At 38.2% G+C, this 12,224-nt stretch overlaps 1 protein-coding gene across 2 annotated transcripts in view; it reads right to left on the bottom strand.

Moving 5' to 3' along the window:
- Positions 1 to 3,035: 3,035 nt before the first annotated feature.
- Positions 3,036 to 12,224, bottom strand: part of CPZ (carboxypeptidase Z) — a 34,592-nt gene continuing 25,403 nt past the window's right edge. For both annotated transcript variants that reach the window (XM_053976376.1, XM_053976377.1), the window contains exons 8-11: positions 9,169 to 9,304; positions 7,949 to 8,088; positions 5,218 to 5,317; positions 3,036 to 3,500 (exon numbers count right to left, since the gene is read on the bottom strand). In XM_053976376.1, the coding sequence (XP_053832351.1) occupies positions 3,145 to 3,500; positions 5,218 to 5,317; positions 7,949 to 8,088; positions 9,169 to 9,304 (732 nt within the window). In that variant the 3' untranslated portion in view covers positions 3,036 to 3,144. The remainder of the gene's footprint in view (positions 3,501 to 5,217; positions 5,318 to 7,948; positions 8,089 to 9,168; positions 9,305 to 12,224) is intronic.

Raw genomic sequence — 12,224 nt, 5'->3', positions numbered from 1 at the left:
GGCAGGTCAAAACATTTATTAGTGTGATTGTGCAGAAAAGTTTGGCTCCATGGTAGGGAAGATTCCTCTGAAATAAATATGGAGACTGGGAAATTAATTATTAAGGAGGATGTTGCAAAAACATACATCAATACTGTTCAATATGTGGTTAGAAGGTAATTGAAAAAAATTATGTAGACTCTGACTTAAAAGGAGAGGGAGTCTGATGAACACACACTATAATTTCTGACAGCACTGTCTGGCTGCTGAACCTGTCACGATCCAAAGTAACACTGGAAAAAGGCCAAGCCCAGTCTCCAAGGCAGGGTTCAAGTATGACGGAGACTGCCAGACAACTTTGGTTATTTCTCACTTCTTTTCTATGTTACTTTCACTTCACTTGTAGGAGGGCATGTTTCATTAAAGCATTTTAATCCCTCTTTCTATTTAAAAAGAATTTAATATTCTCCTAAATTTATGTTCCATTAAACTCTGTATATGAGCCTCTTACAGAGGTGCATGAGGGAGCTGATCACTGTTCATTTCCACATATTAGTTACAGAGTTGCCTACAGCTGCTTAAATTTCATCACCACTTAAAAATCCTTTGAACCGTATTATAGTCATCGAGTGGGTTATTTTGGGTTATGTCTTTTTTTTATTCTTTTTTTTTTAGCAAAACTGTCTGACATTAAACACACATTGCTTGATTTAAATAAACATTGGAGAAGTTTTATGTAATCAAGTTCAGGATACACATCCAAGCCAATATTTTCTCTCATATATATATATAGAACTAAGTCTATATTAATCTCAAATAAAAATAGAATGGTGATACTAATTTTGATTACATTGTTGCTTGGCTGGCTTTGACCAATTCTTTCTTTCCTTTTCTTTCTTTCCCTTCTTTCCTTTCTTCTTTCCTTTTCTTTCTTTCCTTCTTTCTTTCTTTTTCTTCCTCTTTCTTTCCTTTGCTTCTTTTCTTTTCTTTCTGAAAGCACCAATAAATTTGTCTTAAATCTCATCTAAAGTAAAATGGATTTTTTGGAGCTACTTAGTCATTCTACCAGTTTTTTCCACCTCCAAGGGAACTGAAAACTGAGGAATTCCTCTTATGTAAAAGATTAAATAGCTCCAGAAGACTGAAGCACACATTTTCCCAAGAGCCTCACAGTTACTTCAATGCAGTTTAATACATCCCTTCTATACAGGCTCTTGAGTGTGAACCTGCAGAAGGTTCTGATCTTAACTTTTCTCGGCTGGACACCTCTTTTTATGACTGAGGTGGGGAGAAAGGCTATTCTTGCTCTCTCATACCATTTTCACTACTATACCATAAGTGGTATAGTAGTACAGCAAACTACTTTTTCAAACTGTCTCAAGCATAAAATGTCTTTACAATCTACTCAGAAATCATATTTCCCAAGTCTTGACTCTTGTCTACTTTTTCAACTCAGGCCTGCAGGAAAGAAGTGGATTTTCTGCACAGTCATTCTGTTTTGCATTTCAGCAGGCTTGGGTTTACTGTGATCACTTGAAAAAATTTCTAAATAGGTCTGTGAAAATCTAGGAAGTACTTAGAGAAAACATCTTTCTAAACATGCAACACATTATGTGCTTAATAAGTGCAGCTAATACTTACCAATTTACCATATCGTTCTGATTTTGTTAGCTTTACCACTGTTTTCACAGGAAGCTGGCTTTGAAAAAAATGACCAAAAAAAACCAGTAATAATACCTATTACTGGAAATAAAGTCTGGAGGTGTATCTCCTGCTCAATTTTCTTTGGCATATTTAGGGTTCAGAGTTCCTTTAACTTGGCAAGCCTGGGCAAGGAACACTTATCCATGTGCATGCAGTACATTCACTCCCATATAATTACTTTTTGTTAATGCTCTGAAATAATTTTCTTTCATTTTAACATAGTCTCCAGTCCTGCAGACATCCAAGCACATGAATAACAGACTCCTAACTTCAATCAGATTACAACTGGGAATAAAGTACTTAGCCATGTGCAGCATCTGGTTGCAGAATTAAGATCATTCATCTCTTGGGTCTTCCTAGGAAGCTACAGTATGAGATATGTGCATGTGGACTGTGGGGTTCATGCAATGGGGCTGCTTTACCGAAGATGAGCAAAAAGGTTTTTAGAATTCATAGGGCAATCCACACAGCTAATCCAGCAGCTCCTGTAGAAAGTACATCAGCTCCAACAATCACACTGTTCACGCACTGTGGCATTTAGAGGGGGAAATACAGTCTGTATAGGGAGTTCATTAACAGTTCAGGCTAAAAGGAGGTGTGGGTCTATGTGTTTCATCAAAATCAAGGACTTTTTTTTTTATATATATCACCTTAAAAAATACATTGCATCTGATATTTGAGAAAGGACAGCACCTTGCAAGACCACTATTCACTAAGCTTTACTCAAGTATCTTGAAAAGAAGTTTGATTTCTTTGATGTCTACAAGTTTCATTAACGTGTACATAGGCTCAGAACAGTGCATGATGTTAAAAACTTCAGTGTAATATGTCACTTTTTAACCTAAATTCCTCATGAATTATCTCATGTATTTTTCTATGTCTACACACATTTATAGGTGTGTATTTCCAGCAGTAAAGGCATTTTCCAGTATTTTGCCAAATACATTAAAAGCTTATTTTTAAATTTATAAAAACATTTAAAATTAAAAAAAAGACCCTACATTTTGAGCTGTTATTAGAAGAGGTAATGAACTTAATATGCTAATGTAAAAAGGGAAAATAAAAGAGTTTTCTGAGCATTTCTGAATGTTGTTTTTAGTATGTTATCATTAATGTATTAAAACATGTACAAAAATGCATTAAAGGATCAGGAATATTTTCCTGCAGGTACTTAGAACCTAATAAATAATGAATGTGATGATTAACTACATGGGCAGAAGTACAGAGCATTACCAAGAAAAAAACTGCATAAAATCTGGCCTTTGAATGGATGTGCACCGTTGTTTTTAATACTTAAAAGCCCACTTGAATATACTCAGTTGTGTGTGAAGAGAAAACAAAAGAAGCAAGCATGCTTGAATTAATATTATATTTTCAAATGAAACATTTAAATATTGCCAAGAGCAGTGGGGGTGTCTGGAAGGGCACCGGAGCGAGGCGAGCAGAGCGTGGCGATGTCCCTCAGCGCTGCTTGAGCAGCCACAGAGGTTTGTGCAGGTCTAGAGAGCTGAAGTACGACCACCACCAGGGCTTCTCCCTGCCTGCTGCGGACCCTCCTCGAGCCTCGGGCTGCCCGTGCTGGGCATGAGGGTCAAAAAGTTCCAGTGGGTCGTAAGGGTCATAGGCGTCCTCCATGGAGCGCCGGAGGAGCTTGCTGGGCCAGGCCTCCGCGGGCCGCAGCACGAAATCCACTCGCCCAGCTTGCTTCATCCTGGCGGGGATGGTGACCCTCTTCATCACGCGGCTGTAGCCCGGTGCCTGGGCGCTGATGATGAACGTCCCTGGAGGCAGGAGCCGCCAGTAGTCGCCATCGGCAGCTTGGGAAAGGGACAGGCACAACAAAACTGAGCTCAGCTTTTCGCCTCGCAGCCCCTGTAGTTGCACACACAGCCGTGGGCACACAGATGACACAAGCAGCTAAGGGGCGGGCCATGGAAGCAGCTCAGATTTTGGAAAATGTTTGAAGGCAAAGTTTAGACGATAAAAAGAGACTTTGCCTGTGAAAACCTGGCCTTGGGAGCTAATGGGGTAAAATTCACATACAAAGTGTCAGTACCTGCTGTTCCTGTATCATAGGGAAGAGATGCTTTCCTTCATGCTGCTTTTCCCAAGGGTACAAGGAATAACTCCCAAAGAAATTAATTTAAAACTATGCAAAACTTAAGAAAATGAAATCAGAATCCAGGCTGCAATATATATACATATATATATATATATATATATATATTTAGAATGTCCGAGGAACTAAGAAATCCCTCTTTTTATTGAATTACATTCAATTCCTTTGCAGACATTCTCGCATGTAAGACTATGGAGTTGGAGCTGCAGCTGGTATAAATTGCCATTAGTGTAAAATGGGTGTAAATTTCCTCCAGCTGAAGGTTAGACCCTGCAGGCAAAAGCAGGGAGCTTTAAAACTGAAAAATTTATTCCTCGTTTTATATTTCCTTTATTTTGAATGGCAAGTCTCTTAGCTCAGTAGTGTTGTATTAATACTATTTTCTTATGGAATTTCTTAGTTCTTTTTAACACTAAAATAAAAAAAACTTTTTAACCATATGACATTTTTAACTCCACCTAACTCAGAGCAAATACTCTCTTTCCTGCAGTGTAAACATATTTTTATTTAATTCTTAATCCTTTAAAGATCCACTGCCAATGGGAAGCCATTGTCTGGGAAGAAGTTTGAAAAAGACCCTAATTCATGCCAGAGTCTCCCACCACCCTCAATAATCTGCATCATCTCCACTATTGTGTCCCCTCTAGTGCTAGTATTTTTGAAAGCTGGAAAACATCCACTACATTATAAGCCATTTTGGCTTTCTAAATTGATTCAACAATGCTCATTAGACCAAAATGTAACCATTCATATCTTCTGTTTTGCACTTCTATGGCCTACCCTGTTCTCACTGAAATCAATAATAAAAAGAAAGCATTGATTTCAGTGACAGCCTAAGAGCTCAGAACTTTATGACTGTGAAAAGTAACAGTTGTATATGCCCCAATATGTGTTTATCAGTTGGTGACAGGAATAAAGTGGACATAATTCAATATTCTAATAATAATTGTCCAAAAATTGCACATATTTATGTGTTTCCACATGAACAGGAAAGGCTGTGGATCCTTCAATTTCTGCAATTATTCTAGTTGTGAAAATCAGAGGGGATCCTACTGTGCTACTTACAACATGCTTACAATAGCTCAACTAATTTATTCCATCAAGGCTCCACATCTCCACATGCTGAGTTACAGCCTCTGAGCAGAGCAGTTGCCATATTCCCCCAAACTCTGGCTTTGGTGAACAGCACTGTTCCAGGTGAAATTTTTCACATCAACTCCATCATCCCAGAGACAGGACAGACTTAGCAGTCAGCTTAACATGTCTTTCTCTTGTTATTCTAGAAGGGAACCCCCACCCAAGCCTTCAGTTTTTCATTACGGTGTCATTTCTACCAAACATGACAATACTTTTGCAGGTTAAGCTCTCAGTACTTTCACTCTGCCCCAGGAAAAATCCCAAACTAAAAATATTACCTGTAGTGACATCATGCTGAATGCCCCTGACTGAAATACGAGCATTTTTTATTGGGTTGCCAAACTTATCAGACACAATTCCTTTTATCCCCCGATGAACCTGGCAAAGCAAAGCAGAGTTAGATGGGAGTCACTACAATATGACCTCCTTATCACAAGGAAACCTTTGTAGAGAGGAAATAATTGTCAAAAAGTTCAACCCATTTAGAGGCTCTCAGGAGATAATGCCCCTTCAGATCACATTGCCTAATTAGGGAGGTCCAAGGGGACTGAGGGAAAGGGAAAATGGAACCAGAGCTTTTTTGGGATAGGTATGTAGCTCTGCATTGAGAGACCCTTCTCTGCACCTATCACTGGCACCTCATGGTCTGACTACAGCATTTAAGGACTGTTTCTGAATGTCTGCCCTAGACACAGAACTACAAAGAAATGAAAAGTTAAGGCTTTCAAAACCAATCTGATGCTCTGAACACAATGAAAAGGCATCATTTCAGGTACTTGTGACTCATCATCACTCTGCTGCCTACACTTCACTGCTTGTCAGAATGTCATGACAGCAGTGTGTGTGACAGCCATTTCCCCTTCTCTACAAGCACAGAACTGAGCTGCTTGAGCTGTTGAGAAATGTGCTTGGTGACAAACTAAAGAGCAATGTGAATTTTTTCATACAAGGAGGTGCATAAACAGCTATACTGGAAGTTCAATAAAATAAAACAAAGCAGAAAAAAAGTTTAAAGTATTTAAACATTAAGCCTCTTAAGGCTCTCTTTTTACAGTGTTCTAATTTTAAAATATTTTATATCAGGAAATGTATATGACCTTTTTAAATGAAAAATAATTCCATTTTGATTTTTTCTCTGAACAGCTATGACCAACTTGAGTTGTTCTTTACTTCCCCACCTCCTCTTTTCTCTTCCACTCACTTTCCCTTTCCCAGTACCCTTGTCACAAGAGAAGACTAGAAAAAAAAACCACAAAGCATCAAAATAATAGGAAAAACACATTTTCTGTTGGAATATAAAGATGTTTTAAAATAACCATTAAATTATCCAACTTTACAGTACTTGATAATACAAAGTTTGAAAAAAAAGTCTAGTCTAGTGAGAGCAGTTTTTAATTTAAGGTGAGACTGTGTTGTCACTGCTCTTGTTAAGCAGCTGTTCCATACTGAGTTAAGCTATTCATTGGAAAGTTTAGGAGCAACTCAATATAAGGATTTGAAAACTATCCCTTATAGTGAAGTACAGCAATTTGCTTTGCAGCATGAACTTGGGGATTTATCATATGGATAGAGAGTAAATATGGTCAGAAGAGTCATCTCAGACTCAAATTCAATTTACAGTGTAGACATACTCAAAGTAGTATGACCTCATCCAGCTTCAATACTAATTTTGCAATTACAACATGACAGGATAAAAATGACAAAACTGAAATTTCTTTCTCAATCCTGCTTTGGTTTGCTTTAGTAAATGTACTAGTTTTCATTTTTCCTCAAATTGGTATCACATGAGTTTGGCAGGGTGTTTTGATATTGCTTCTGATGGGGAGAAGAGATCAGTGTTTAGGAAAATTAATTCTACTTCTGTGTGTTGAGCCAAGTATATTTGTACACACACCAAACAGCCTGGTATATATCAGAATAAGAAAAGTTTGAATTGGTTATGGCAGACTTAATCCTTATCGTGGGTAATTCAGTCATCCTTATCTGTAAAGTTGTTTTGCTTACTGTCCTGCGTTTACTCAAAAAGCTTTTCCAGCACAGACTTCTACAGTATCTCACACTATAAAATCTTTACATCTTGAAGACTTCAATTGTAATATATATGGATTTAACCCAGCTCCATTTGGATTCACTAAAACTCATTTTCATCAGACAGCTGTAAAACGAAATGAGTTTGGTGGTCTGTACTGTAGACTTTATTGAATGATCATACTTACCACAAGTAGCAAGAGGTTGCTTAGAAAGGCCATAAAAACACTCCTAACAATTTTAAATTACTGCATGCTCTATCAAAATAAGGCATGACAGAAAGCTAATCTACTAATGGCCGAGAGAAAGATGAGCAACTTCTGTTTCTGTGCTCATTTACTTATTGTCAGTGAGGTATTTGTTTTTGCTGAACTTAAACTTATTATTAAAAATGTCATTTAAGTGGCATGTTTTAATGCTCAGAGACACACAGTTCTTCCTTTAGAAGATTTGTCTTCAGGTACTTAATAACTACTTTCATAAAGAAATCAAGTGTGTAAATGGCATTTCTAGCAAGATTTTAGCTGAATCTAAATTTCTTGCTGTGGGACAGTAGGGTTTGGGACACAAACATGGAATACAGAAAGGAAAATTTCAGGAAGCTCTCTGGAGAGCAGATCTTGTTGCTTTAGTCTTCAAGAGGAAGGTTGATTCATACTTTTCTGAATATCAAGGTTTTCTCTAGTGTTAAATTTTGGACAGTTGATTAATAATGCTGCCCAAAGTATTCACAGATAATCCTCTTTCTCACTATTTTCAAGGCCTTTGCAGTCCTCAATCTCAATCCCTTCTGCAGCATAAACAAAATATAACCTGTGTCTCCTGCTAGATAAACTGAGGCACTGGGGCCCCTGGAGGCGTGTGGTGTTTGATTCAGCATCATCTCAAGAGCTAACCAGGAAAACAGCAAAGAAATTAATTTTGACAATGAATGAAAAAGAAAAACAGAAAGCAAAAAGGTTTGTAAAAGGAGAGCAGTACCATTTCCATGTAATTCAGAAGGGCACCTTTGTTTTCATGCCAGATTGTAAACAGTTCTTCCTCCAAAGGAAACTTTTCACATCCTACCTCCACAGTAACTTCAAAGCAATTTGTGTGAAGGTAATTAAAATCTGCCATTCCTACAGGTTTAAAAAGAAAGAGGAGAGCTCATGAATAACCATGTAGCTTTTAACTGGAGCTTTGCTGCTGCAGTCAGCTGAATGCTGTCCCCATGGGTGTGGGTTATTACACTGTAAAAAGTGCTTGCTAATATATAAAAAGTGTTCAACAAATTCAGAATTCTACAACTTGTTTCAACTATAAATTAACTAATGACAAAGACACTTCTTTCAAGCAAAAGTGCATAATTTTACATTATTATTCACCTGGCCAAGAAGTAGCAATAGATAAATAAAGATTGGTTAATAACAGTAGTTGTATAATGGGCTGTATCAGAGGTGATTGCCAAGGGTCACCAGAACAGAAAAGACCTTTTGCCATTGTTATGTTCAAAACTGTTTCTGTACAAAAGACATTGGATACAATTTAAAGAAGAATGTAAACCAAAGAGATCTAAACCTAATTCTCATGCATTCCCCAAAGCATTCCAAATGTGTAGTTTCAACATAATTATTTGGGGATCCAGCTGAGTCCTGTTGGAAAACACAACTGAAGCACTGTTGAAAATTTATGAACACTGATATTTTATCCATGCCAGTATTGCAGGAATTCTAAAGAAAACAAAATACTATTATTAGGGAAATCAAATTAACAGCAGAAGCACAAATGAATTGGAAGTTTGTCTCTGTTGTAGTTCTCCCTGAAAAAAAAGAATTTATTTAAACAGATGAGAAAGCACATGCATTGTCTACAAGATGGATTCAGACTCATGAGGTTAAGGAATGAGAGCATAGCATTAAGCATTTATTTCTACATATCAGATTTGAAAATTAAAATATTATAAGATATAACAAATTTGACCCTTGCATAACTTGTTAATTTTCCTCAAGTCCCATTGGGGTTGAATGCATCCCATGTTATCTGCATAAAAACATTACCAACATAGATTTTACTACTTAAATCCCCTACAAATTATGTTTTGCATGGGTATGACCTTAACCAAACTGAAATGAATAAAATCATTTTATTCAAACCCTGGTGTCTTATAAAGGTCACATAGAGGTTTTACCTCACTTGATATGATGGTAAAGTGGTTTTACCTCCAGTGAAGCTGTACCACTCAGCACCATTAATAATACCTCCACGTTTCACAAAATTCCCACCACAGCGAAGTTCGGACCGGTCCGAGATGACAGGATGTGCATCTGCATAGGCTTTAGCCAGCATTTTGAACACCTGTAACAGACATGATTGGAATATGTTTGCTTTTACAAACTGAAAACTTTGCCATTGTTATTAACTATTGCTGTTGTGAGTCCAGACAGCGAGCCACCCTGTGTCCTCAAGACTGAAGGAGGTGATGAACTGCTCTAAAAGGAAGTTTCGTTTGTCGCTAAGAAATTTTGGTTTGTCTTCTTCACTAGGGTTCTTCTTTGCAATCCAATATATTTATCCAGGGAAAACATATTAAATACCAGTAGATTTTTTGATACTTGGCCTCAATCTACCACCTGGGGCAGGAGTACAGGACATTTTTGGTTGTACTTCAAGTCCCAGGTTTTAAAGTTGAAATTTAGGCCTCCTTTAGGTTTTGGTTTAGCTTTTGATAATTTTTACCCTTCAGCCCAACTAAATCTTCACACTGAATGCTGTTTAAAATAGTCAGTGCCAATTTGCTTTGCACTTATCACTCACACAGGAAAACCTGCCAGTTTGATCTCAGAGAGAGCTCCTTCTGTGTGGGGCAGAAACCATTCCAAAAAGTGAAGGATAGGACATGATGATGTAGGATGTCACCACTGATTTCCAAAGAGTGTTGACACTGATGAAGAGCAGAGCAGTCACCATGCAGAAAAGAACAGTGGCAGAACTTGTAGTGAAGACAGAACAAAGAGCAGTTATCTGAAGAAACAATTTATTTGAATCATGTTCCTGCCCTCTTCTCCAATGGTTATTCCAACCTTGTAGAAAAATCCTTCCCCCTCCTTTTTGTCTATTTGGACCTCATCTGCTAAGGCAAGAGTCTCAGATTTCAGCATTGAAATCACAGCAGTTATCAGATGCTACTTGATGCAACTTTTCGTCATCATGAGTTTCATTCCATATCGCTTAAGACAATGTGTGAAAGAAGTTCAGCAGCTAAAATCCTAGTTTTAGAAGTGATCCTAAAGCTTTATCCTAGTGTTGTCATCAAGGATAAAGACCCAAATGACCAAGCACACAACATTGATTGATATTTATGATTGTTTCTAATAATCACATGGCTGAGCCAATTATGGGGTCAGGTAAGTGAGCAAGGAAAGGTAGAAAGAGAGTTTAATGTAAGTGTAAAGATACTTTACTAAAATACTTCTGATGACCATAAACTAAAAATTCAGTTGCAAAAATGCTTTTGCAACTCCCTTAAGTTTCTATGTGTCTAAATATTGCTCAGACCAGAAAACTGTGTCCTTCAAATTTTTGCTGAAAAGAAATAGACCTTAATTAAATATGTTAAGAAGAACTTAATTAAATATGTTAAGAAGAACTTTTACTGCCACTAGTTTGGTGCCAGGCTCAATATCTTTAATTTCTACAGGAATTTGGGTCCCAGTTCTGAACGTTCTGAAGGTATTTGTTATGAAGTTTAGAAGGTGCCTATGTGAGTTAGGAGTATGATCCTCATCTTTTACAAAGACATCTGCAGATGTTCTATTCCCAGTGACCAAGCCTCCTCTTGTTTCACACCAAGAGGCATACGGGTTTTGCCTGGCCTATAGTTCAAGTGAAAGAAGGCCAGTGGTGGTGAGAAGAGGATAAAAAATTCCTGGATAACAATACATTTTTTATCACTTAGAAGCTAATGTATGACCATGTATGACCAGTCACGGACCTCATGGAAACTTAGATTTTTAGGTATAATATAGAGGAACAAAAAGGGAAAAAACAGAGGAATCTTTGTGACTTTGGTAGTGTGAGGTTTCATTCAGTAAAGTGAGGTCAGTGCTGTTACCTCAGCCAGCACTTTTACCCCACTGACCATCACAGGTTGGGTTTTTCAGGGGCAGGGAAGGGAGTGTTTCAGCTCACCAAAGGGAGTGAACTTGGTGTGGACCTTTCTGCTCTGGTGAGCAGAGTCATCAATTCAGTTTCTTGTTAAAAAAAAAAAGTGTTAAAACATCCATCTCCACAAATCCCAAAATATGGGAAAGTTTTTAGGTAGGCTGAACCAGATTCAAGAATGTGAGTGTAAGGACAATGGTCCAGCCTTGAGACTCCTTGCTCTCAGCCAGTACTGCCCCAGGTTGTGGTGCAGGCCAAAAAGAGACTTGAAATCTGCAGAGTCTTGGAGCAGAGGAGAGGATCCTGTGCTTCCACGCATGCACCATGACGGACATGGGGAGGCGGAAGCACAGATGCATTTTCAAATGTGGAAACATGGTTTGAATATATTTCTCAAAATTTGATTTTTTAATATCTGGCTATCATCTGCTTTGCCGTATTTCACTCTGGTCTGCAAGTTTCCTCTTGCAGAGCAAATGTAGCAGGTCAGCTTTCAGAACAATGGTTATGGCCAATGTATGGCTGATAACCAAACTACTGTATTTTGGGATGCAGCTTTACTGACAGCAGCAGCTGTAGATCACATTACTTAAATGCAGGTCACTTCACTGGTGCAGGTTTTATATATTTCTATGAAAAATTTCAAGTGATACTGACAGGGCTGTTAAGGTTCCTGTGCTGAGTCATTTGAAAAATCAGTTTTCCACTGAAGACATCCCCAGCCCTCCCCTGCATGTTCTAAACTTCCAGATTTGTAGCCAAATTCCCAGACTTTGCAGTCACTGACTATGCAGCAATCACCTGTATAGGGTTTCCTGTCTTAATGTGTTGCAAGTCAGGAGTGCCATTAGGGTTTGTCCAGCTGTGCACTACACAGGGAAGGAGCCCTTTGTCTGTGTGGCTGCATCCTTTCACTCAAAATACACGTGCTGTCCCGGAGTGGAAATGATGGAAGTACTGCTGTACTTCCATTCCAGGGGTGAACTGCTTGATAAAGCACACATGGCAATATTCCTTCACCACCTATGCATAAGATAGCCTTAGACCAGGCAGTGGGATGTAAAAGCACAATTTTCTGATTTCCCCCAGCCCTCAGCAAGAGGTTCTGCAGCTT

This window comes from Vidua macroura, chromosome 4, assembly GCF_024509145.1.
Source record: "Vidua macroura isolate BioBank_ID:100142 chromosome 4, ASM2450914v1, whole genome shotgun sequence".
NCBI lineage: Eukaryota > Metazoa > Chordata > Aves > Passeriformes > Viduidae > Vidua > Vidua macroura.
The sequence above is the reverse complement of the archived record's forward strand: the minus strand, read 5'-3'. Positions and strand labels throughout refer to the sequence as shown.